This window comes from Microtus oregoni, unplaced genomic scaffold (genome assembly GCF_018167655.1).
Source record: "Microtus oregoni isolate MIOR12 unplaced genomic scaffold, Mior012 000033F_ref0000390, whole genome shotgun sequence".
Classification (NCBI taxonomy): Eukaryota; Metazoa; Chordata; class Mammalia; order Rodentia; family Cricetidae; genus Microtus; species Microtus oregoni.
In genome coordinates, this window is record NW_024543092.1 from 8431881 (window position 1) to 8459687 (window position 27807).

At 44.5% G+C, this 27807-nt stretch overlaps 1 protein-coding gene across 1 annotated transcript in view; it reads left to right on the top strand.

The window, feature by feature from the left end:
* Positions 1-24639, top strand: part of Ust (uronyl 2-sulfotransferase) — a 290089-nt gene extending 265450 nt beyond the window's left edge. Inside the window, exon 8 of the mRNA XM_041680355.1 lies at positions 21753-24639. Coding sequence (XP_041536289.1) covers positions 21753-22036 — 284 coding nt within the window. The 3' untranslated portion in view covers positions 22037-24639. The remainder of the gene's footprint in view (positions 1-21752) is intronic.
* The last annotated feature ends 3168 nt before the right edge of the window (positions 24640-27807 follow it).

A 27807-nucleotide genomic window follows, 5' to 3' on the forward strand; every position in this document is an offset into this window, starting at 1 on the left:
AGCTGTTTTCTAATACGGATTCTGAGGTCACACGGAGTTGACTGACCACATCCTATGGCACATTCCCATTTGCTCTTGTTTATTTAAAAAATAAACCGTGAGTAAAAATACATGCCCGCCCCGTCTCAGATGCAAACTGAAGCCAGACATTATTTCCACACATCTGTGAAATGGAGCAAGCAAGCCAACGGCGTGAAATGATGCCTAATACTTAACCATGTTTTACTAGTTATTGCTAGGGCCAAATTGATGTTGGCTTGGAGATACGTGAAGAACGATGCTGCGAAGACAGCCCCGTCTCTTCAGTGTTCGCCACTGAGGATTCTGTGCACTGAGACACGGTAGTCAGTTAGAGAGAACATTTTTAAAAAGCACTTATATGGCATTTTAAACGTTAAATGTCTTTCTGGTTTTCCGAAATCTAATCCTTTGTGCTCTCTCACCCATTTTTCGGGTAGCAGGCTTTAAACTGGCTCAGAATTTTTCCTTAACAATTCTAATCCTGGAGAGAAATTCAAGCCCTAAATTTCCACTTGCAGTGTGGGCACCAAACTTTGCTTGGAGAGCAACATCAACCACCACAGAAATGCAAAGCATGAAGATATCCATATTTATGCAGAAAGATAGGAGGGGCTGTTGCAAAAAAAAGGGGGGGGGGGGTATTTTTCTCAAATAATTAAATTCTCAAAGCATGTGCTTTCATTAGTTAAAGTGATTCTCAGGGTCATTGGAAAAACAAACCTGGGGGATGGCTAGTGATTTTTTTTTTTAATGGAGAAGAAATGTGCCCCAGAAAATTCCAGAAAACTGGAAAGCTCCTATTTTAAAATCATGACGACAACACAGGCCCAAAGGGTGAAGAGAAAGAGGAAGAAGGCTGTGCGAAAGTGGAACGGTGCAGGGAAGATCACTGAGCCAAATGAGTAAACAAAGAGGAAAAACACATTGGCTAATTGCTCAGAGGAAAAGTCGTCTCATCGTATGCCACGAGCTTTAACGGATTCCAGATGGTCTAGAGTTAGGAACATTTAAAAAAAAAATAAAGGCATAAAAAAATACATAAAAGTTTAACTGATGACTTTATGACAGGTGACTTTATGACAGGGTCTGGCTGAAATGGGAGGCAGCAAGATGTTTGGGTGGGTAAAGGCACCTGCCACTAAGCCCGGTGACCTAAGTTCAATCCCCAGGACCCACCCAGGAAGCAGAGAAACAACAATTGACTCCTGTAAGTTGTCCTGTAGACTCCCTCCTCTGCTATGCATACACAGGCACAAGAGCATGCCTGTGCAACATAAATAAAATGTCATTTTAAAATTAAGAAAAAGCAATAAAGCACATCTACATATGTAGAGAGTAGCAAATAGATATATTTAGCTTAGACTTTAAGCATTGAGAAAGAAGTGACAGTTGGACGTGCAACCGTGATGCATGGCATTGTGTTGGTGTCGTGTTACCGAGAAATGAACTTTCTTTTTTCTGTGTCGTGAAAGCACTCACAGATGAAAGTGGAGAAAACTCCAGTACGCACTAATATATTGAAAACTAAACCAAATCTCAGCAGTGACCCAGAAAATTGTCAGTCGGCTTCATCTTTGCTATAAAAATTGCCTGAGATGGTTTGTTTGGGCTCAAGGCTTCAGCCCAGGATCAGATGTCAGGCTGGGGTGTTAGAGGTTTAGGGGTACAGCACATCGGGGTGAGAGCCCATGCAGAGCAGAAGTGGGTCACCTCATAGCCAGGAAATGGAAGAAAAGGATAGCAGAGCCCCATGTACTCTCTGCAGGGCACACACCCACCAACCCAAAGACCCCCCCCACAAACCAGCGGTTCTCAATCTTCCTAATGCTGTGACATCGTGGTGACCCCACAACCATAAATTACTCACTGATACTTCATGACTGTCATTTTGCTACTGTTATGAATCATAATGTAAATATCTGATATGCAGGGTACTGTTACGTGAACCCCAAAGCTGTCACGACCCACAGGTTAAGAACTGCTACAAGCCCCCCCTCCTTAAAGTTTCTACCATTCCCCAATAGCACAGGCTGTGCAGAGAACACTCAGATCATGGCAGAAGTCCACATTAAAAATGAGAGCGCATGTCTATTGAATTGTTATTATCTGTTATGTGAGTAACTGCTAAGCAATACAAAACCCCCAAGGGGACGAATGCAGGGAAATGCCACTGTAGAGGCACACTATACAGTCTGGGGAAAAGAGCAATTTCCATGCTATGCATGTTATAATAATTTGTTGCTATCATTATTAGTTTGGAATTTTTGACATAGACATTAATGTGGTCCCCGCTGGCCTCAAGCTCAATATCTAACCAGTATCTGATCCTGCCTCTACCTCCCAAGTGCTGAAATTGCAGGTATGAGATGCTATGCCTGGCTAGCAGTAATTTAAAGCTGTGTAATATGAGCCTTCAGAATGTCCTTAGCTGGTAAACTGAGGAACATCCTGGCTCTTGATTGTGGCCCTGGCTGTAGATGATTATACAGTTGTAAAATCTTATCAGATCACATGCTCGTGGTGTGTTAATTTTGCACATCCTTAATTCATTAATTTGTTCAACTTCTTGAGTATAAAAAATATGCCTGTATACCATAAGCCATCCAAATCAGTGCAAGGAAGCTACTATCTCATCATCATCATTCATGCCCTTGCAATGCTTAAGCATGCATGGGCTGCCCCTTTATGCTTGTTGTCCAGCTGTTCCTATCCTGGGCTGTTGTAAGGAGAATGCTAGTTTGTTTCCCGGCTGCCCAGCAGCTCAGTCCCAAAATAATCACAGAGAAACTTTATTATTTAAAACGCTGCTTGGCCCATTAGCTCTAGCTTCTTATTGGCTAACTCTTACATATTAATTTAACCCATCTCCATTAATCTGTGTATCGCCACATGGCAGTGGCTCACTGGCAAAGTTTTGGCATGTCTGTCTCTGGCAATGGCTCCATGGCTTCTCTGATTCTGTCCTTCTTTCTCCCAGCATTCAGCTTAGTCTTCCCCACCCAGCTCCGTTCTACCCATCACAGACTCAAGACAGTTTCTTTATTCATTAACCAATAGTATTCACAGCATACAGAGGGGAATCCCACATCACTGGGCAGTCCTAGATGCTTGTGTTACTGTCATACCCAAGGTTCCAGTCTTCCTTTATGCTGTCATCCAGCGTTTTTTGGGTCTTCCTCTTCGCCTTATCCCGTGCACTCCTCCAAGCAGTGCTGTCTTCAGTATCTGCTGTTGATCTGATAACACGGCAGAAGTATCTCAAACACCACTGCAGTATCCTATAGTTTACTTCCTTCTGTAGACGGAGATGTTTCTTAATGTCATCATTGTGCAGCCTATCTCTTTGTGTGACACCTAGAAGTCTCCTGAGACATGCCATACCAAACATTCAACTGCTGTTCTGAGGAGTGTTTCGTTGTCCAAATTTCAGAGTTGTAAAGAAGAAGCTCAAGACAAACATCTCATATACTTGTAATTTTGTTGTTGTCGTTATGTCTCTTGCTGACCAGACCTTTCCTAGGGCCTGGAATGCATCCCTCTCTAACTCTATCTGCCTCTTGATCTGAAATAGTTTCCTCCTCTGAACTGAGGTTTCCTTCCAGACAGACAAAGCTGACTGTTTGCTTGAGGTTCTGATTCTTTATTACAATGTTAAAATCCTTGTGCCCCCTTCCCATGTGCTGTATCTCGGTCTTCTCGATGTTTACTTCCATACCAAGGGTTTCACTGACTTCCACCATTCTTTCCAGAAGAGTAGTGGAAACTACTATCTCAGTATCTAAAAATAAGATATTGGGAGTCAGAGAAGTAGTTCAGTGGTTAAGAATATTTCCTGTTCTTCTATAGTGTTTGAGTTTGGTTCCCAGAACCCACTCAGAGGCCTCATAGCCCATAACTCCAGCTCCAAGGGACCCAACGCCTTCTTCTGGCCACTACCACACCTGTCTACATACACTCATACATATACCAAGATAAAAATAAATCTGTAAAATAAGAAAACAGTACAGTGGGTCAAGTAGATTTTGATGCTTCAGTGTGAAGAATATCACACAAGTAAACTAGCAGAGCAGGCCTCCAAAAACGTGTGACATAGGTGCGTGTGTGTGTGTGTGTGTGTGTGTGTGTGTGGTGACATGAGGCACGGGAGGAAAGGACAGCAAACAGTGCTGCTAAGATGGTGCCATTGCATTTGAGAAACAGTGTAAGCAAGAGAAAATGACAAAGTTGAAATACCTCCAAATGCTTATGCTATTAGCTGTATATCTGGGCTATGCGGTTACCGCCAACTTTCAAACGTTTCCACGTATTACATCATAAACACATGGAATGTTAAATGTGGGGAAAGGTTCAGGAAAATGATTTGATTGTCAGGTGGAAATGTCATAAAGGAGGTGAACACCCTGGATAACTCAGGCATTGCTAAGACACCTATATCATTTTGTCCCTTTCCTGCTCCCTATAAGTAGTAGTAGGCGGTGTTGACCAAGAAGGGCAGGTGAAGATGGCAGCCACGCAGGCACCATTGTGCATTCTCCGTGTGGTTTGTTGTTCTGCCAGATCCTCTCGCTGGAGATTCTAACCTTGCTTCAACACTTCTGCTTTGATTCCACCAATCTATCTGCCAAGTTCTTGTCAGTGCTCCTTTAAAAACCCACCATGAGATACACGTGCATGAACACATATACACACATGCATACAAACACACACACGCACACAGGGTACTTCCTGGCTATCATATTGGAGGTATAAAATGTATGTAGGTTTCAAACCCTGACATACTAACATTCTATGTCTCTCCAGTCTCTCTAGTAATCATGCCATGTTTATCTTGCTGCAAACACCAACTATACAGATCAAGCATAAAGTCTGGAATTTTAACCATTTGGGGCAACCATGCAGATACACACTGGATGGTTTCACTCTATGAGGGAGCACATAGATCTTTCTCATTAGTGCATAACTGTCCTTAATTGGAGAACAAATTGCCTTCGCTCTGTGGCAGCTAACGTGCCACCTTCTAAGATTAAAATGCCGGGATCATGGTTTAGCCAAACCAGATGTGAACAGTGCGGCTATTTTCAGCGTGAAGGGCCGAGACTTAAGCCTACATCCTTTATTTGTTTTTAATTGAGTGATTACAGGTGGCACCTCATAAAGTCTCCATGCCGCGACATCAAGAGGGCACTGATTTATGAGGCTTGGTAGGTGTGGACAGTCCGGCTTCTGCTGGCATTCCATAGCACAATCCTGCAGGAATGCAGGAATGACATTTGCCTGTTTACTCTTCCTGGTGACTGATGAGGCTCCTTACTGAGAAGAAAACACCAGCATGGTTCAGGAGTGGAGTTAGGCCTCACTGATATCCTTCCATAAAGTATATTTTCAAAATTCCTTCAAAATTAAGTGACAAAAAGAAAAGCCACGGACGTTTCTGTAGATAAAGGTTGGCCATCGGCATCACTCCCCCAGGAGAATAGAAATAACGATTCCGAGTCTTCATATGATGAATAACTAATTCTACAAAAATGCTGGCAATCAAGAGATAGGAGGAGAAATGGAGTGTTGATGTGAACTGGAATGTGACTACCTGAATGTCCTCCTGACTCCTCTGCCCTATATTCTTGGTGTTTGTGAAGACCCACGAGCCTCAGACTGACAACAGCGAGGCATGTGTTTGAGCTGGGTGGGAGGTAGCTAAGGCAAGAGTTTTAAGCTCCAGGGAAAGATGATGGGATTTGGAGTTGACAGGAAGTTGATGGTCAAAGGCCAGCCTTCATGGTGTGATGTGGATTCCTCAAGCTGGGACTAGGCAAACAGCAAGCTTTTCCTTTAACGGTCACTGAAATCCGACTGTAGGTCTTGTACAGCCATATCTATGGGGAAACAGTTACACTCATGGTTAGAGAATGATACAATAGCCAGTATTCCTACATCTGATCAGAAGAGATGTAGAAAACAGAGCTGGCTCCACTCAGTAAATACGAACATTCTGGAAAATGGACAGATCAACATAGAAAGCAAAGGGTCTTTGAATGGGTCTGTTTTTTTTCTAATACCAGTTTCTGAGCATCTTTGGACATTTGACTGAAATTCCAATTTTATTCCAAAATGATATTCTGTATTTTTCCTTAGTTAAATAGCTTGTCATTCCATAAGATACCAGGAATGAATTGGTTTTCTCAATTCCATGAATCGGGAAATCGGATCAATGGTTAAACAGTGCAGTTCCTGATATTCACAGGGACCTGATATGCCCTTTGTGTCTCTATCATTACATTGTCTTTTCCCTTAAATGCCCAGCTAATATCGTGGTGGCAGTGGGGGATCTTATAAAACGTAACTGTTTTTGAAGGCTTGTTATTTGTCAAGAACAGGCCAGATGCAAGACAGGAAAAAAAATGGAAAGTCAATATATGTCCCACAGTGAAAGAGAGAACCAACTCTTGAAAGTTCTTCTCTAGCCTTTATATGCATAAAGATGCTTCTGCGTGAGCACACACACACACACACACACACACACACATGCATGCACATACAAATAAACAAAATTAAAACAAAATTTTAAAAGGTTGTACAGAAAAGAGATAATGTTGCCCAAATGGGACCAGGAAGATAAAAAAAATATATGAAGCCTCCAAGGTATATTGTTCAAAGTTTTAAAGAAAATATGGTCAATTATAGGTTGTATAGTATATGTGAGAACTACTCTTTTTACTCACTTTTGTAAAGCTAATGCATGCATAGATGGGGAAAATTTCGTAAATGTTCATGAATATGGTATAGAATATAAATATTGTCACAGGACTGGAAGTCCTTAAAATTCTGAAGCCATGATATGCCAATAAGTAATTCCATGGAGTCAATAATATGCGCTCATTTTTGATTGAATTTGAACTTGAATTCTTTTTTGTTTTAATTAGGGGATCAACATTTTTTTTCTGGTTTCATGACAGAATACTAATGTTTCAAGAGAACACTTTGAAAGGGAGAAGGACGTTTGTTACTATTCTGTCAATCTGAGTAACAGATAGGGTCTCCGATGGGGAATGATTTTTTGGGGGGACACTAGAGCACTGCTGTGGGAATCTGGGTGCCATGGTAGATGATGACCAGCTTCAAAGTGGCGAAGGTTGGGGAAGATTTTTTTAAGCCCAAATGAGGTGGATTACATAAGGGTGGTGTTGTTCTGAGGCTGAACAAACAGTCGCGGGCAGATGTCTCAGGGGAGTGTGTTTGCATAACGTTTCAGGGACTTTTGCACAGGATTGTTTTGACAGGAGTCTTCTGTGGTCACACTGTACCTGAGAACCCTTCCTTTCTAACCTCATAGACAAATTACTATCTCTCTCTCTCTCTCTCTCTCTCTCTCTCTCTCTCCATTTATATATAGTTACTGATTAGTGTTCATACAAGCATACAACTCCATCTATAGTTATGGCAGTTTTTACCCTTCTTGGGGTTTTGTTGTTTTTCAGAAACAGTTGTCAAACCGTTTGTTGCCTATTTTATGATGACCACCCTATGAAGTAGATACTGTAATTTTGTTCATCTTGTAGATACAAGAACTATCTGCTTAGATCAAATCCACGGCCTCCCTCTGTCCCGAGTTGGCAGTTGGTAGAGGCAGCTCTAACACACAGGTCTGGGTGACTTCTAACAGCTCTGTTGTAGCTGTCACCTTCACTCTCTCTCCATGCAGAGAAAAACGAGGGGAGGTAAAGATCCGTGTGGTACAGTACTTAACTGAGAGGCAGGAGTCTAGGATATTTGACTCTGCTAAGTCCCTAAGAAATCGGAGTTTCTAGAAAGCATGGTGATGCTGACATGGCTGTTCACTGACGTCTGGACGTCTTAGTCTCTTTTTCAGAAGGCAAAGGTTCTAATGGTTGGGATTATGAAAGTGACCACTTTAATAAGGTGTTTGTGAGGCTCTGCCTTGACAACAATGAAGCCATTTATTTGTTTCTAGCATGTCACCAACTTTGGCTTCCATAAGGGTTTTTAATGCATAAAGGAATGGAATTTATGAAAGTAAACAATTAAAGCAAAACTGCTTATTTTTTCTAAAATAGCAAAGCAAAAATGCAGACCCCTTTTGTCTAGTTGCTGCAAACGTCTGCTGGTGTCCTAAGGTTCCTTAGAATCTTTAAACAAACCAATAACTGATAAACTTAAAATTCTTCTTTGTATGCGAATCATTCTAGTTGCATAGGTAGGAAGATATTCTATGGTGTGTTCACTGCTCAATTTAAAGTGAGTTGACATTCCGTAAGGTTTGTTTTTGTATTGTATGTTGAAATACATAGTCTACCAGAAACAAATGATTACCCACTAGTAGAAATCAACTTAAATTGTAGTTGGGTCGTTCTAAGGTGCTAAAAAGAAATGCTAGTTTTCAAATATTCTGCAAAGGCCTTTGTTACTCATGAGTATCTTTGAGCTGATGTGCTGAGAGTAGTAGCAATTGAAAACATTTCACACTAACAGTGAGTGTTATCTATTTCCTTTAAACGTCTAGCATCCTTCCTATCTCCACGTTCATCCTCGTGTCTACAGACCAGGCTCATCTGTCATCCAGTGTTAGCATGACAGTTATGGGATGGCTTATCCATCATCTGCTGCTGTAAAGCATAAGCTTGAATTTCAACCTACTTCATCTATATTTACGTTAGGAAAAAGTAGTTATCGACGTATCTCTCCAGGCAGGGGATGAACTAAGGGTGTTACATGGAGCTGAAACCTAACTCCCTCTTAAACACTCCAAGTGGGTCTTAAGAATTACACTGCAGCCACTAACATATGGAAAATGAGATCTAACACACGGAGGCATGGTAGTCTCAGCGCCTTCAAGATATTCTTGTGACGAGAAATGAATATTTGGAGCTCATCTCCAAGGCTGCTCTGAACAGTTGGTCCTGGTAGCCAAAAACATTAACACAGAGAGCATGAAATGCTTCTGAACATGACCTTTAAGAATCACCCAGTATGGCCTTGATGCAACAGGAGGTATGGTTCCCATGATCCTTTGTTGCCTCCAACCAGGGCCAGCAAAACTTAAGAGCAGGAATGATACTTTGCATGCTCTGGCTTCCTCCCCATGGTGCCCACAACTCCCTTCCTGGTGCTTTGGACTTTGCAGGGGGAAAAGGAAGAGAAAAAATAAATAGAAGTTTCTTGGGCACTGGGCATTTTTGCAAATGTTCAGTAAAAGAGGGAGGAATTAAATCCACTCACAAAGAAACCATGAAAAGATTTCATTCCCCTCTAACTTGCCAAGAAGTTGGGAGTTTGTTTTATTGTCATTTGTAAGAGCTAAGACATGGTGACTGAATTAAGTTGCATGGCATTTGATCCATTTGGGAGGAAATGGTGTACAAGTTTTCAGTGTGCGTGCTCATTCCCAGCACTGTTGTCTACAGTGTTTTATGTTCATGGCATCACAATGTGCTCACCGCTATAAAAAAAAAATCACGCATGCTAAGATTCTCCTGACTGTATCACGAGTACAGCAATGTGCACATCTTCCATGGTGTGGCCATAGGCTCACTTGCTAGGAAACAAATGACTTCATATAGTCTTATAAAGAAATTATTGGGGCTGGCAAGATGGCTCAGTGGATGAAGGCTCTTGCCTCCAACCCTGACAGCCTGAGTTTGATCCCCAGGACCCACATGGTAGAAGGTGATGAGACCCAATTCATTCGAGTTGTTTTCTGACCTCTAAGCACATGTACACCCAGAGATGGGTGGTGGCACCAGAATTCTATTTTAAAAGGTAACACATAGTAGATTCTTTTTCTATTGTGTTGGAACTTTGTTTTCCAAAGTGACAGGTAAAAGATTAATTTGTTAGTCTGAGAGAGGAAAGTGGGCAGTGAGAGCAGAGGCCCATGAGACAGTACCACAACACTGCTGTGGAACCTGACGGCATTGTTCCCTGGACCAGAAATTGTTGGCAATTTTCTCTTTGGGTCAAAGAGGAAGACAGGGAGAAGAGACATTTGAAAATGAAGCTCACGCCCCCTCATCTCGATATTTCTGTCTGAAAACCCACAGCCCTCATGGAAGCTCAAGAGGTGTAGTTGTGAAGGTGTTCGGGTCCTTGCCATGGGGCTGTAAAGATTGTAGACAGCCCAGAAGGAGTCAGGTCCATGGGGACCTTCAAATAAATCACTCCATGACAGGGCGTCAAGAGGAAAAGACGCTGAAAGTCGTCCATCAACCGTGTGTCTAGGTGTGGTTTCGCTAGGTGGGAGCAATTAGAAGTGACTTTTCTTAATGTCTCTTTAGCTGTGCGTGGTTTTAAAAAAGAGAACTGTGCTCTCCTGAACCAGTTTCCACGATTCTATCGAGATGAGATAAAAGTATGGTATGGAAGCAATGCCAATCCGCTTACTCAGTTTTAAGCAGTTGGGTTGTTGTTTTTAGAACATCATGAAACTTCATTTCATGCTCCAGTAAATCTGAAACGTAATGGCTTACAGCTTTTCCAGTTGAATTTTCTCCTTCGGACATCTTTGCTTTTCCATCTTTTGAATGCATTCTGGAAGACTGCCTCGAATGGCGTTCAGATTATCCCTTCGCCCCCGTCCATTGCCCAACCTGTCTTTAAAACCATTCTCAAGTGAACCAGACATGATGGGGCCTACTGAGAGCTGGGAGCATTTTAAAAATACCTCAACCCCTCTTTCTTGAGGTATTTTAAAAATACCTCAATGCCTCTTTCCAACCTGGGGCATGCTATTCCCACCATAGGAAGCTGTTGCTTTGTAAGCCTTTTGTTTTGTTCTATCTAAGAAGGTGGCTGGGGTGGGATTAGAAGCTCAGAGGTATATAGGACTTGACTTCCTATGCATAAGGCTGTTGTTTCAATTCCAGTCCCAAAAAGGAAGAGAGGAAAAAAGAAAGGAAGGAAGGGGGGGAGAAGAGAGGAGAAGAAAGGAGGGAGGGAAAGGGAGGAGGAGAGAGGAAGGGGAAAGGGAAGGAAAATAGAAGTCAGGAAGAAGGGAGACAGAGAAAATGGAAGGAAAGGAAGAGAGAACTCATGCAGGAAGAGACAAGGAAGCTGACACACGTCGCCATAGTTCCAGGTTTGCACTACAGCAGAAGTCTTTCTTGGCTGGCTGTCTTCTCTCTCACTAATGCCATAGGCTTCTGCAGCTTCTCTTAACCTTGAGCCTGAAAGTTCCGCTCATGAGCTCTCCCCACCACCTTCATCCACAGCCTGCTGCTGAGCTTCTGCCTAAAACACGGCAATGTCCCTTCTGCTTTGTTTCCTTGTTTGTTTGCTTTCACATTGGAAGGATGGAAGTGCTTTTTTTTCTCATTAAAATCTAGTTCTAACTGCAAATACATGTTCCAGCTACAACAAAAACTTTCAAAACTATATGGCAATTTTCTAAATTTTTTTTCTTCCCTGATTGCCTTTGCAAGTTTGCTGTGCCTGTAACATTTTTACAGTATGTAAATGTTCCTATCAAACAATTGCCACTCTGTTTTAATGCCCCTGTGACTTTACCATGCCATTGCTCCCTCAGATGGCCCTGGCGTTTCTGGCACTCAGTTGGCAATTTCAAACTTGGCGTAGATAAACCAATGAGCCTCCCTTGTGAGCAGGATTTGAACCCTCGTTGCATGCTTTCTTAGGCTTTGGATGTGCTTGTAAACACAAGGCCTGTCTTCTAGCACACATAGTGCAGATCTTATAGTTCATGGGGAAAGGAGCAGGCAATAGATTTATTCCTTTATCTCCCTCCAACACCTGCTACCACCCAGGGCTTGGGAGTTGCCTGGATCAAATGGATCAGATTTGCAGGGAGCATTGCACTCACACTGGGGAAAATTGACAGCATCCTCGGAACCTCACTTCGCACTCCCTGACTCGGGAACGGTTATTTTGAGTAGCACACTTCTCATTAACTTAACTTCTTAATGCCTGGCCAGGGGTTAAATATCTCCCTTATCTTGCATGTTCAGCTTCCATGGCCAGCTTCATCATTCATGGCCCGTGAAGGGTTTATCAAAATTTCCCCAGGGTTAACATTCCAGAGCAAACATCCGAGTTGCTGCCTCTTGGGACTCACAGGTCAGGTCACTCGTCAAGACTGATGACAGTGATAGAGACAATGTTGAGACAAAACAAGTGCTCCAGTGGGCTCTGCCCTAGCAAAAACCCACTTAGAATTACCAATAAGAGAAAAGGAGGAACTATTTCACCTCTGTAGCTGTAATCACTGTGCAGTACAAACGGCCAGGAATTGCTTGGGTGTTGCATGCTCTCTTGGCAGCCATACACAAGTTCATGGCTGTAGATCTTTCCATTCACATGGTCAATAGAGGCTGAACTGAACACTTTGGAACTTTAATAAGCCAAGCGATAGTTATGGAATGGTAAAGTAAATGCCTTACCACTTAGAGGAATTATGTTACATAAAATTTATATTAATGTCATAGAGCTGGTGGAAATGAAGCCTCAGCACTGAAAAGAAGAAAACTGACCCCTGGGCATCTGAATGTGCACTGACCTCTGGGACACAGGGACCAAACTTGCTTGTCAATTAGGATGTCATCTCATATTATTTAGAGTTGTAGAAACAAATGAACGAAAGCCCTAAGTAGAAGTGGTGTATTTATATGACATTCAGGCATCGTATCTCAAAATGTGCTGCAAATTATGGCTTGAAAGTCTGAGTCTGGCAACTCATGCCTATAAATTTTAGTTGTTAGAAGGCTGAGGCAGGAGGATTTCCATAAATTCCAAAGAAGCCTGGATACAGAGTGAGGTCTTGTCTTAAAGGTGTAGAGCGATGGACTTGGAATAATTGGTGAAAAAAATAAATGTGATAATTTATGTTCAAAATAGCATGAAACTAAATAAAAATAGAGCCAATGTATTTTTTAATTTATATACATAAATAAAAGCACCGAGGGGAATGTGTTACTGTAGTAATAATTGTGGCTTGGTTAAAAGTCATTTTAGTGTCTTAGTTTTTCCATAACTTCCTAAAACTTGCCCGCCTATATCCATTTACATATTTACAGATACATCTATGTCTGTGTATATAGATATATGACTCTTTAAGTAGAAAGCCACTCCTATCTCTTATAAAGGTTCAAGCTATAAAGCAGACAAAGAGTCCTCAGGCTTTATGATAACCTTATGTACAACTGCATACGTGACCTGATTTCTGGGAAACATGACGGGCCACTATAAAAAGTCAGGGTGGAAACTTCCCTGGGGCTCTGTCATTGCCTGTGGGTGTCAGCCATTGACCTAACATCAGAGCTCGATTTCAGCAGTGAACTTGAGCGCACTGAAGGAGAAATGTATCTCTCCAGGGGAACCTCTTCAGCGTGTGCGTGTGTGTGTGTGTGTGTGTGTGTGTGTGTGTGTGTGTGTGTGTAGAGAGAGAGAGAGAGGGAGAATATGCGTGCTAAGTAACACTAGCCTGCTAGAACCACGCAAATGCTGCGCAATAAAGAGTTCCGTGTCCCGTCTACTGTCCGACTTCTAGAACTGTTCAAAGCCAACGGAACTTAGAAATGCAAGACTGAACTTTCTCCTAATCACCTTTGCTGCTTCTTTCTTTTCTTAAGACAGAGTCCCACTGTGTGGCCCAGGCTGGCATGGAACATGAGATGCTCCTGCCTCTGCTTCTTGAGTATTGAGATGACAGTTGTATGCTATCCGCTTTGTTTGACCTTTGTCCTGGTATGTCCTCATCACTCATTGACCTGGACAGCTCCCCCCGCCCTGCTCTGACACCAGACAAATTGACAGATATGCAAAGAGTGACAAAAACCACACTTGTCAGTAATGATTTCATATATATATATGTATGTATGTATGTATGTGTGTATATATATATGTGTGTGTGTGTTATGTTCTATTGATAAAGCCATGATGAGCCTTGCAGTAGGAGTTCTTCTTCTAGACATCTTTTTTAAACAGAAATTCATTCTATTGTTGTTGCCCCATGACTGGGCTGGTATCTGGTAGCAAAACACTATAATGAGAAGCATGTATGTGTGTTTCGGGCAATAGAGTCTTTCAACGCTTTTTTTTGACTGACTTAGGAAGCAATTCACCCTCTGTCTACCAAACCTAGGTGTCAGGGGAAGTCAACTGCTAGCTCCCTGACCTAGACAGGCACTAGGGTGACCCCGTGCACATCCCTCTTGGCATGTGAATGGCACCAGAAGGGACGGAGTGCCACTTCCAGCCAGATGCACGGTTTAAGCCTTAGGATGGTCATTGTGTAGCTAGAAGGCTGCGGTTATCATCAACTCTGCAGATCCTCAGGCCCCTGGTCGGCCTCTGCCTGTGCTGGTGCCCTAGGCTATCCGTTGACCCAGAGTATTCACCTGACCCGGCAACAGATGCACATTCGCTTAGTACAAAGGCACGTTTGCTGCCTCTTTTAGCCGCTTCTCTGATTTTCTTTTGGAAGGAGGCCCACCAGGTCCGGGGGCGGGGCAAGGATTCCCAGATGGTAGAGGAGGGTTGTTTCAAGTCTGCTCCTCTGTCTATTGTTTGCGCCTTCTCAAGGGTGAATCTGTGTCTCCAGCTTTACGGGTTCTCATATTCTTTGCATTGGGTCTAGTGGGTACACAATACAGCATTAATAAATGGGTGCACTGGGTCCATGCAGGTCGTAGCCACTAATGACCAATGCCATCGTCCCACCCCAGCCACTGCACCACCACAGCTGCTGCCCCTGCCACAGACCCTACCATGGCCACTGCCTCTTTAGCCATTTTGGCAGATGCCGAGATATCTGATGTGGAGTTGAACCATCCAAGTGGGAGTCACTCAAGAAGGCCACCCTCAGGCTTTAGAGTCGGTGGAGTTGAGATCTACCTGTGTGACATTCTGAAACCTACATGCCCCATGGAAGGCCACTGTCCAGCTAGCCTCCACCCCAAAACGGGCAGTGCCCTGCTCTCCGTGGACTTTCGGTGACCCACTCCACACAAGCCAAGGGCATTTTCCTCTTGATTCTTTATATCGAGCCCCCGCTTCCAAATATCAAAACAGCTTTTGAGTGTTAAAAATCCTTCATTTTCTCTCATCAAAGGAGCCTTGCCGTTTGGGGGGAATGGAGAAAACCATGTAATTTGCACTTGGCGGTACAGAGCAAAGGTTCTCTTGAAATTCAAAGTGATCTCAACTTAATTTTTGGTTATTTATACTTCTAGATCTGAAATGAAGACCGAAAAAAAAAATCCCTGTTTACTTTACCAACCTTAAGCTCGGAGACAGCTGGCCCTGGAGTGACTTCTCCCCCGTCCCCCTTTCTCTCTTAATTGCCATACCTCCAAGAAGCTGACCCTAACATGCCATCAATCACTCAAGGGGCACATCAAAAGCTGCTCCTGTCAGCCCCGCCCATCACTGTGAAGTCGAAGTGACACACATTCATTTCCGCTGCTCGCAGCTGCAGGGCAGCCTGGCTGCACCGCAGTTGTATTTCATGTGTCTGAACTGTGTGGCCGCCCCGCATAATTCCGGAAATGAGTTTACTCTATCTGTGACACACATCGTGTTCACACGGTTTCCGTGGCAGCCAGCATGGTGCAGAGTTCTGCAGGAGTTGCTAGCTTTGCAGATCTGGGGTACGCGCCCTGTTGCTGCTTCTTCAGCCCTCGGTTCGCATACCCTGTGGCCCCCTCAGGCCCCGGGCACATGCTCTGTTGCCCCCTCACCCTCGGGGCGCATGCCCTGTTGTTCCCTCTCCCACTGCCTAGTACTCCGGTTCCACCACACCTGACTGTGACTTTCCTCACAACCTGCCACCTGAGAAAGTGTGCTTCTCTTTGCCTGTTGGAAATTTCTGTATGTAATCTAATCTGGGGATAATAAAAATGCAAATTTTAAAAACAGAACGCTTGTTAAGGCGTCAGGGCCTCTTGTCAGGCACTGTTCAGCTAACCGGAAGCTGAGAAAGGATGCCTGTCTTTTGATGATGCTTGCCCCCACCCCCAGGAAAATCTGACCTCACTTCAGTTCTTATGAAGCTCATATCCATTTCTTGCCCATGACCTCTGCAGGAACAGGTTAAAACAAGTCTGGATTGGAGCAAGAGGCGGGGGGGGGGGGGGGGGGGGGAGTGCGAGGGAGGGGGCTTCACATCACTGTGCAGTATTCATTCTCTCGAGTGGAGAAGGGGAGCCGCAGAGTCTGTCCAGCATCAAAACACAGTTCCAGTCAGCAGCGAGGTTTGGTTCTTTTACACTGGGTTAACCATCTCCGAGGTCATAAAGCAAGGCCTCTGTCCTCCGCTGCAGCTGAGTTTACACTGCTTCCAGATTGTTTATCCTGGCCCAGAGTCAAGGCAACAACGTATTTCCATTATACGTGTTTGACAGACCAAGAGGGGGGGAGGGAGCGCTGCAAGCGGCAGGTTTATGATTTCTTTTTTTTTTTATTTACATCAAAGGAACTTTTGAGAGTCCTGAAGATTATGAATCAGTCTAAACATCATATCATGTCCATGCAACAGAGGTGAAGAGAGTTGAGGCTTTTGCCAAATGTCCCGATCTGGGCTAGGAAAGCCAAATCCATTCATAGCCTCGGCTGGAGTTAAACATATCATGCTTGTTACCACACAATCCTCCACACAAGCAAGGTTGTTGGAGGGCAATATTTATTATCATGTTTGAATACTGAATGCCTGGTGTGAGTAGGGTGGCTCACTGGAAGGACCAGGTGTCGGCACACAGCATCTGCACATTTTGCAATGTCCCCGCAGTCCATGCAGTGATGACATGGTATTGAACCAGGGTGAGGTCCCCAATGCCCTGTAGGACTTGGTCTGTGCTGGGCAGTTCTTCTGAAAGCTCTGTTATCCAAGGATGCTCCCTGGAGCCTGGCGTGACATTTTCTAAAAGGAAATAGGGTTGATCAAAAAGTCTCCATTTAAATTAAATCCACAGCAGGTCCCTTGGCACATAGAACCAAATGGATGTGATCTGAATGAATGTTCTAATTCTTCTGTTTTTGCATGTGTGTGTGTCTGTGTGTGTGTGCATATGGGTGTGTATACACATGTATACAATGTGCACACATGTGGAGAGAGGCAGAAGTTGATCCCAGATGTCTTTCTCAGTTCCTCTCCATGTTATTTATTGAGGTAGGGTCTCTCACTGAACCCAGAACTTAACAGTTCAGCTAGTTTAGCTACTACCAGTGTGCCCTGAGAATCACCTGTCTCAGCCTGTCTTATAGAATATTATTTTAAGATTTGTTACATTTGTTTGTGCTGGTGGGCCTTTGTTTAATGATACAAAGATGTGTTGCATTCTTTCATGTTGCTTTTGTTTAATTCTGTGAAAGTGTGTTACTTTGCCTGTCTAAAATACCTGATTGGTCAAACCAAGAGCTGAATGGCCAATAGCAAAGCAGGAGGCAGGATAGACGGGGCTGGCAGGCAGCGAGAATAAATAGAAGGAGAAAAGGGAATTGAGAAGAAAGAGAGATCAAGGAATGAGAGAAAGAGGACAAGGACAGGAGGACACTGGGGTTGGGTCACCCCGCCTCACAGCCACCCCAGAGAAAGAGTGAAAGACAGTAAGATAAAAGAAAAAAAATGCCCAGAGGCAAAAGGTAGATGGGACCATCTAAGTTAAGAAAACCTGGCTAGAAATAAGCCAGGCTAAGGCCAGGCATTTATAAGTAATAATAAGCCTCTGTGTGTGATTTATTTAGGAGCTAGGTAGGAAATCCCCAAAGAGAGAAAATTTTTAAAAATACCCACACCCCAGAGCACTGCAAGTACAGGCAAACTGCCCCTCCTCCCAGACTCTTTCATGGGTGGTAGGGATCTGAGCTCCAGTCCTCACTCTTGGGCCAGAAACATTTTCTTGGGCCATCTCTGAAAAGAACATTTTTCTTGTGCTAATGATACAACAACATGAAAAAGTATTCAAAATGATGTCCAGACAAATCATTGAAAACAACTATACAACAAAAGAGCCACACAGATGTCGCTCCGAGCAGGGGGTGCACAGATTTCTTCCGTGATTGCCTACAGTTATAATACACCCAGTTTATTCGTTGTAATGCGGCAGCGACACAGGTCTGTCTGCACGGATGTTTACGTTTGTGCAAGCCATCCCTTATGGTAATTCTTCAGCCTTACTAAATTTGTATTACGTGGTTTCTTCAGCAGAAGGGAGGAGAGGGGAAACAGACTCCACAACCTGTGGAGAGCAGCCATGACTTCCCCAGCCTAGCTCAAGAAATCCACTTTCTAGACTTGGAGTTTTGCTTAGGGGAGAACCTCAAGTGAGAAAGGAATTTAGCAAGCAACAGCCTATGTCAAGTCAACACCCACAGTTGCTGCTGGGGTTAATGCAGTCTTACCGATGGATTTCAAAGGCAGGTTTCATTTCATTGTTACATTCCAGGCACGGAGATGGGCACTAGGGAGGGAACACTGAGAAAGACACAGTCCCTTTCATTCTGAAAACACGGTTGCTGGCTGCTACCTTTTTCAGCAGATCCTCCCAGGATCCCCACAGCGCTACCTCCCCCTACCCAAGTTAGAACACTCAAGCCCTTCTCTTTGAGCAATCCCCTTAATGCCAGAGTCCACACTGGGCCTGGAGAAGTGGGTGGTTATAGATTTCCACTCCATTTGGAAAATTAATAGCCTGTGATATAGCCAGAAGGCACTAGAAGGGAATCAGAAAGCCCTCTTTCCAGGCTCAGGACTTCACATACTAGGTTTATCACCTTGAGCGAGTCTGTCAGGTCCTTGGTGCTTGCTGGTGAACTGGGCAAACAGGAGAACCAAGGTAAGCAGATATGAAAGCCTTGTATTTATGCGAAGTATTTAAAACAGGTCCACCAGTTCTGGCTTGTGACCATGGAGAGGAAGTGCTGATGCCAAGAAGCAAACCCGAATGCCCTGCCTTCCCCTACCCATGGCCCCTGGTTCTGTGGGAGGGGAGGCGCCCCCTTAGCCTGGGAGACCAGCTCAACTTTAGCGTGGTTGAAACTTGGATCAGCTTGTCGGACTCTCAGATCCAACTTCTGACTTCTCTGTTTTCTGGCTCTGGGAGTCTGAGCAGGGTCCTGGATTCCAGAGCCAAGTCTATAAAGATGGTAAATGACCCCATAGCGTTGGGGGTGGGGTTCACAGGAATTGAAAATGTGTGTTCATGTCTCACAAAGCGTGGCATGGGGCAAGCTGTCAGAATGTCTGTGGGTGGTGGTGGTGACAGTGTTCCATTCACTTTCCACGGCTCCTGCACCTGGTACCAAATGGCTACTCAATAAATATTTGCAGAGAAAGGGGTGTGAGGTGGCAGTGGGCACACTGAGGAGGACTGATTGGAGCACTCGCATAAAACCCTTGCTTTCTAGATGTATAAAACTCAGAGTTTCTAAGCCTCTAGAGCAGGGGGGCTGGAGAATTTCTATAGCAATGAAGCAGGTGACATAAAATAACAAGCTGCCACTTAGGGTCTGAGTGCACCATCTCTCTCAGGGGTATGGTCATGCTGAGTTCCATAGCCTTCCTCTAAGAAAGGCCAGAAATTCTTATTCCACATGAACTAGACCAAGTCCATAGAACTAAGTGAAATTCTGAACAAAAATATTCCATGGACCAAACACACTGCCGGACTGATCTTGGGCTGGATTGCCCGCCCCGCTCCTGCCTTCGTGGAAGGTGTTCTGGCTTGGATTCTTCGTTTGTGAGAGTCCCGAGAGAGCATGACAGTCACACACCCCTGGAAGTTATCAAACGGTGCCTACGGGTGAGGCCTTCACTTCCCCAGTGGTTATATTCTGGCGTGCGGGATTGCTACAGCTAGCAAGTTCAAGACCAGTCTAGGATACCTAAGTCCTCGCCGTAGCCCCACCCCAAGAAGAATGGATTGTGTCTCTGTGTGTGAGAGAGAGAGGGAGAGGTGGGGGAACTGATCAACAGTGAGCGTCACTGAAAGGACAGGTGGATGAAGCAAAAATCGGACGTCAATGTAAAACGGGAGTTTAAAAATCCAAATAAAAAAAAGTAGCTTTCCTAAGATCTCTGTGAAGCAGCTGTCGTTGTCCCTCATGTTTCACAAGGGCACTTAGAGGCGGGGCTAAGGAGAGTAACACACTGAGGGAACAGAAATACACGTGGGGATCTCCTGTCACCCAAGAGATGGAAATGGAAAATTCCCCTTTGCTTTCTCTGCCTGTTCTGAGGAGTTTGCTGATGACAGACAGACAGCCTGGACTTGTGTTTTTTATGGCCAGTGCTTCCCAAAAGTGGGTACAGTTGTCAGGACAGTGGGGTATCTGTGTGGGAAAGTCTTCCTGCAGATTTCATTGCCTTATAAAACGTGGATAAAGTAAGGCCGTCTGAAGGAATTTGAGTGGAGTCCCCAGAGCCAGGGCTGCCCAGGAGCAGATGTGGTGTACTGGACTTACTCCATGGATACTAGTAAAGTGTTGCTAATTCTACTGAAGCTTTTGGTTAAGAGACTTGATGGAAAACAGTTCCAAATGGTTTCATACCTAGTAATAATTGTGACTGTTATTTTAAGAGCAGTGTACTGTGTTAAAATTCTTTGTCGGCTGCTAGGACGGTTACAGCCTATTGACCTACCTCCCACAGAACTCATTAGGATGACCAGCGTGTGTCCTGTGTACTTGCCTTTGGGATTTGGGGGGCTAATAAATGACACCCACTTTCTCATGCCTGGGTTCTAAGCGAATTGATAAATGCACACTGGAGATGTAGAGATGCCAGTCCAGATGCCAGTCTTGCATGTGGGGGTTGACAAGAAAATGACTTCACGTGTGGCATGAAGTCCTGCGCCACCTGACAGGATGTGCCCTCCCAGGGAGCTCCTCCTCCAGCATAGAAATATGAAACCCAGGCATAATCTACATGGCGTGCCTCCCTGAAGAGGGGTGGGAGCAAGAGACCAGGAGCACTGAGTGAGAACCCTTCCCTGGGCAGAAGGAAACAGCCATTCCTCCACCCCGAAGTTTGTTTTTTGTGCCTACATTCTCTCTTTGCCTACTTCTCTCAAAAATTTAACCAATGGCTGCAGACTTGATTTTTGTCACATTCTTCAGATTCATTTCAGAGCGGTTTGGGTCAAATGATTTAACTAATAAATTAGGTAATAAAATCACAAGAATATAGTCCGATGTGGTGATGCACACCTTTAATTCTAGAAGGTTCAGAGTCAGGTGACTCTGTGCAGGTTAGAACCAACCTGGTCTACATAGTAAGCTCCAGGACAGCCAGGATACATAATAGAGCCTGTGAATAATAATAATAGTAATAGTAATAATAATAATAATAATAAACAAGAATCTTTTCTCCTTCCTCTTCCTCACTCTCTCCTCCAGTGTTCATGTATTTGTTTTCATTGACGTAGGGTCTCATTGTGCTAACAAGCTAAGCGTCAACTCCAGTATGATCCTCCCTCCTGACCCGCTCAACTGACTGAGCCTACCACACCCGCCTTTTACTCCATTTAGAACACACTGCAGGAGACCATAAACACGTGAATTCTCTTTCTCCAGTCGAGAAATGAGACACCTTGCCATATCCCATGGGGACATCTTCTCCTCTTTGTTGGATGTCCAATACCAGGCATGCACACCACACACACAGACACAGACACACACACACACACACACACACACACACACACACACTGGTTACTTCTAAGCTAAGGCTTCACGGATAGCCACTCATGGGCTCCCTGGTTCTTTTCCAGAGCACAGGAAGCTTGGCAACATGACTGTGACCGTGAAGAAAACGGTCCCCTCTCCCGAGGCCGTGCAGATTCTCTACCAGAGAATGAGGTTCGAGTACGAGTTCTACCACTACGTCAAAGAGCAGTTCCACCTGCTGAAGCGCAAGCTCGGACTGAAGTCTCGCACCAGCAGGCCCCCTCTGCGACCGCAGTTCTTCATTCCTACCCCTCTGGAGACCGAGGAGCCAATCGACGACGAGGAACAAGATGACGAAAAGTGGCTAGAAGATATTTATAAGAGGTGATACGAGCGCGACATCGCCACCGTGGCTGTGTCCCCCATTTCCAGAAAGTTCTTTGGGAAAGAAAAATTCTGAAGGGACTTCCATTAATGCTCGGTTGCATTAAAAAGAACAAAACATTCCCACATGTTGGGGTCATTGGGAGATGCCCGGTTTTGCGGGTTTTATTTTATTCTGTGTTTTTCTTTCCTTGTCTCCTTGAGTCTTTCCCAGTTACACGAAATTGTTCACAGAATGGCCTCCCATCCTCTGCCCACCCCTTACAGTGAGAAAAGAGAGAGAAATATGTCCACCAACCCAGGCGTTTTATCATTTCTAAGATGTCTCGAAAAGTATTTCTTCCATCATAAAGATATTGTATCCAGCAGTAGAAACAAACATTTCAGAGAGAGGGGAGTCTAGAAGCATCTAGGAGTAGAAGGGGCACTGATAGGAATGTGGGGGAGGGTCCCGTGGTTACTGAGTATCTGCCCACATGGGTAGGACACTGCCTCTGGTCAATCTCAGGGGACATGTCACCAAGAACAGAGTAGTTAGTTGTCAACCGCGAAAACAAGAGAGCTCTGGCACTCACGTTCCCAGCCAATCAGAGCTGGGGAGGCTTGTCAAGATCAAAGCTCGTGCATGTGAGCTCCATTGAGACTTTCCATCTGCACACGTCGCTCTGTTTGCAAGGAGCCTAACGGGATATGGCGTGTGCTTGTTATGTCAAGTGCTGGCAGGACAGATCAAACGAGGGTCATGTGACATCAGGAAAAGGCTGCGGCCGTCTGATGCCTCTCTGCCCTCTGGATTCTTACAAGTGGAAGGACCAGAAACTGATTTACCTTTGGCCTTGATATCTACGGCAGGAACCCTAAGCTTGCCTATACGCTGGGCACAATCCCCCAAGAACACACAAAAGAAAAATTGTGTTTTAAGGAATTTGGTGTCTTCTATAACTTCTAGACTGGCAAGAGCTGCTGTCTTTAGTAACAAGTCCCAGGAAAACAGCAGTAGAATAATTTTTTTATGGAACCTGCTTGCTCCTGATAATCTTCCCCAGGGACATCAGTGCCAGGAACAGAAAGACTTCTGGATAGGACACTGCTTGACCAGCTTTTGAGTAGGTTGGGCCAATCCTTTTACACCAAAATATGCCGTCCACTTCTTCCCTCCCGCCAACTCCCCACCTTCCATGATACTTCCGTTCCTTTAATTTCTGAATTGTGTTTATCTTTTAAAAAAAAAAAAAGTCCAGGAAATTTACTTTCTACCTGGTGGATTTTGTGCAGTTAGGAGCCAGAGCCCAGTGGTGACAGCAGGATGGACATTGGTGACAACTTGTGTCTGCCTCGGGTTTACCCCAGAGCCAGCCCTGGAAGAACACCAGCCAAGTAAGTTAAAGTAAGCAGGACTCTGGCTTGACACAGGTTCCATGGTTTCTGCTTTGCAGAGACCATCAAATCTCCCAAGAAGTTTTTCCTTCCGTCACTGACACTGGACACTCACCAGAGTCTAAAGCCAGTCATCTGGAAACTGTCCAGTGTGTACGGAAGCTACTTCATCACAAAATGCATTAAGTAGACTCCAGCCCACTGGCATCCAGGGAAGGCAGGAATCACAGAGACTTAAATCCAATACTAGCAGTTCACGAGCCTCCTTTCTGCCTCAGGGGACTGGGACAGGAAGTAGATAAGAGGAAGTTCACAGAGGGAGAACATCCTTTGTGCTGCTCAGAGAGACCTGAGCCCTTCCATTAACCAGACTTTGAAGAGCAGCCTCGAAAGCAGTTGCCTGCTCCAAACTAGTAGAACAGCAGCGGTGGGGAGCTTTGTAAGTCATCTCCCTGACATTACAGAGACTGAGTGATGGTTAGCTGGCCCGCTGTGCAGCCTCACAATCTGAAGATTAAGCTGTATTGGCTTGATTTTCCCTGCCCTTGTTAAACACCAGGACAGCTGGTCGCTCTTACAGGTCCCCTGCTTTCTAGAAGCTTGCACAGCACTTGCTGTGCTCAAAGACATTTATTCTTGCCCACAGTCACTGTCACTTCACAGGAGAGGAGGCTAATATTATTTTGTCCCAGCACACAGCCCCTAGATCCCAGAAGTCAAGGTACTTCATCAGTCCACTTGGGCCCTGGCCCGACATAGTTTGTACTTCATGAAATTTATTGTACATTTTACATAGTTTAATTTAAGAAGAAAATACATTTGAAGCTAGTTGGTCTTTGCCTTATTTATTATAATCTTTCAGCACATTCCAAGGTTTTAGTTACTCAGGAAGGAGTTAATTAAAATGATTTTATTTTGGTCAGATGGATGTTTTTTTAAAAGGAAAATTATTCTTATGAACCCTCAGCTGACTTCCCTGAATGCTGTAAAAGTCCTTGTCCATCGTTTTGTTGTTGTTGTTTAAGGATTAAAACGTGGTGTTTGACTATGATGGGAATTCAAAAATATATATGGAACTAAAGCATTAGCTTAGCTAAAAGAATAGAAACAATCTGTGTTTGAGGTGAAGTGTTCCTTAACTTATTCATTACCCATAGAAATAAATGAATATAAGTAAGTTGACCTTTTTTCTGTTATTTTGATAGTTGGAAATTAAAGACTTCCCTCTTTCCTCAAGATGTGTTGGTTTCTTTTTTTATGTGTGTCCTTGAAAAATCTATCAACTCTCATCCCTGTAACTAGATGACCCCCTCAACAAAAAATTCTAACCCCCCCACATAAATAAATGAATAAATTAAAAATCCTTGCTAAAATCCTTGAGCCAGCCACTCATGCATTTAGTTATATGTGTAAAATACCAAGATATTGGCTCTATTTCTATGTGCGCTGATGGGTTTAGTGTCCTGCTGCTCTGTCTACATACCCTGCCTGTGGATATAATATTACTTTTAAGATGCTATGATAAATTACAATGCCCCAAAGCAACTTAAGGAAGAAAGACTTAGTCCGCGGTTCTAAAGGGTAGTCCATAATGGTGTGGGCAGCATTGACAGCAGTCATGGTGGCTGGCGCAGGACGCTTACATTGCATTTTATCAGAGAGGAAGTAGGGCTATGCTCTAAACTTCCAAAGCCCTACAGGGATGTACTTCCTCTAGCAAGATGCACCTCCTTAAAGGTTCCATCACCTCCCAAAACAGTGCCACCAACTGGGGACCAAGTCTTCAAATATGTGAATGTGAGGGTGGAGTCGGCACACTTCTTTCTCATTTTAACCACCGTTGAGTATCTACACTGCCTACTATAGCGTAGGGGAGGAAGGACGTGCCGCATCTCTCAGTGTGTGAGCTGGCTGGAAGCGGCTCTTCATGCCGGCAATGCCTCCCTGGGAAGTTTGAATGCTGTAACTTAGAGAGAGAGGAGGGGGTGGACACAGACAGACCCCCCCACACACACACCCAATGCTCTGTAATGTTAGACACAACATTCCAGCTAAAGGTAAAATAATCAGAACCTGGGTTTATTAACTGACAGAAAAGACTGTTTTGATAATAACACAACTTATTTAAGAAATTGGAGTGTCTCCTTAACAGGTTAGGTAAGTGGGGAGGGCTCTTTACTCTTCAATGATTTTTTTTCTATGACTCAGGAAAATGAATTTGACTGAATGAAATTTGAAATCCAGAGTACTACAAAAAGCTGACTGTACCACATCTGCATTGCTTGTTTGGTCTAAAGTTCCTTCCATAAAATTCTAAAGTCGGTACTTAGTTAATCCAATGAACTATTTGGTTTTCAATCATACATACATATACATATGTATTCATTACTATTCTTGCTGACAAAAGCCATTTAAAGAAGACTTTTTGGGGTTTGAGGGATTATAGTCCACCCTGTTGAGGGAAGAGAGGCAGAAGAGCAGGAGGCTAGCATGAGAAGCAGGACACTTCATGTCTGGAGTCAGGAAGCAGGAAGACAAGGATGCAGAGGTCATCTGGCTTCTGCCCCCACGCCTGAGCTACGGATACTGACGCCAACACTCCTGGTAGGTTTTCCTTCTCGGTTAAACTTCCCTAGAAACTCCCTCACAGACGGACCTCTGGGTATGTCTCTTAGGTAATTCCACGGTCAGTCAAACTGACAATGAAAATTAACCCTCGCAGGCAGTAGCTCATCAAAGACAGGATAATGCTCCGTGACTATTTTTAAAAAGCAGGGTCAAATTTGGGAAGCTGCCTTCAAGAAAGTGTCGTTTTATTTAACTGAAATTGCTTACTTTCTTTGTCTGATGATGAAGAAATGTATGACTAGTAAACAGCCCACTTCAAAAAGAAAAATATAGACTCAAAGTGCAGCTCGTAAAAGCAGTTGAAGCTGAGTGCAGACATGTCCCTGGAAGGCAAAGCCGGAGGCTCACCAGGCCAGGACAGCTCAGGCCTCCTCACAGTTTCCCTCTGCAGAATTCCTTTCCGCCTAGGGCAGGCTTGGCTCGCTGCTCTCAGGGCTGCTACTGATTCCCAAGGAAGCCCCAGACACACAGATGTTCATGGGTCGCAGATCCCTGAACTGACCGCTTGTGCATTTTGGATTTCAATTTGTAAACATGGGGATTCCCTTTTAAGAGAGAGGGAGGAGAGGAGAGGAGAGGAGAGGAGAGGAGAGGAGAGGAGAGGAGAGGAGAGGGGAGGAGGAGGAGGAGGAGGAGGAGGAGGAGGAGGAGGAGGAGAGAGAGAGAGAGAGAGAGAGAGAGAGAGAGAGAGAAGCAAAAGGGAAGCAAAGAAAAATCACTACGAAGAGGAAAACTCTGAGCTCAGTTTTTCCTTTTGGAATCTTGGCGGGTGAGGTTAGCGATCTTCAATCTGGCTTTCGCCAGACACTGTATGTTTTGAGCAGGCATGGAGCCGTCCGTCCATGGCGTGTCTGCCAGAACATTCAGCTCTGACCTGTAACACCTTTGATTCCAGTCGTGAGGAGAAGCAGCCTGCAGGATGGGTCTGCCAGACGCAGCACGCTGGCTAGCAGCTGGAGCCTGGAGCAGCTGAACAAAACAAGGACGTAGACTAGTCTCCAGAAAAGTCCAGAGTTCAAATCCTGCTTAGTCTGTCACCAGGCATGGGTGTGAATTGACTTCCCCGTGCTTGAAATCAACCCAGCTAGAAGGTCCAGTGACATCCAAGAGCTGCTTCTGCAGTGAGTCTTTGCCACCCTCCTTCCCCAAATGCTAAAAGAAGAGCCCCAGTTCTCCCTAAGCCAGTGAATCGAAACTAGCGAACATATAATCACATGTAAGTCCAGGTCTGCTGGTGCCCCGTCCCTCATGTCTACAAGGTTGGTGCCCAAGACACTGATCAGTCCCCAAGAAGTTGCACTTCTGAAGTGGGAAATTAGTCCACGTGGAGAGGCTCACTCAACTACCGGTGAAACAGACGGAAAGCAAGGACTGTCCCTCCTGTCCTGGCCTCTGTTGTCCTAATCACTATGCTTTATCCAAGAGAAAACACTATGTGGATTTTGATTTTTTGGGGAGGACTTGGTCTCGCTGTGAGTTCCAGGATCTACCTCTTGTTAACATTTATTTATTTGTTTGTTTGTTTGTTTTTATTTATTTATGACATGCATTTACTTCGCGTGTGTATGTATGCATGTGTGGATGTGTGTGAGCACATGAGGTACCAGGATGCCTGTGTGGAAATCAGGGGACAGCTCTCAGGAGTCGGTTCTCTCCTCCTTCTACATGATACCTGGGGACCGGACTCAAGGCATTGTCTCGGTAGCAGGTACGTTGACCTTCTGAGCCATCTCGCCCACCCTATGTCACCACTTGTTCCCTCCGACTTCT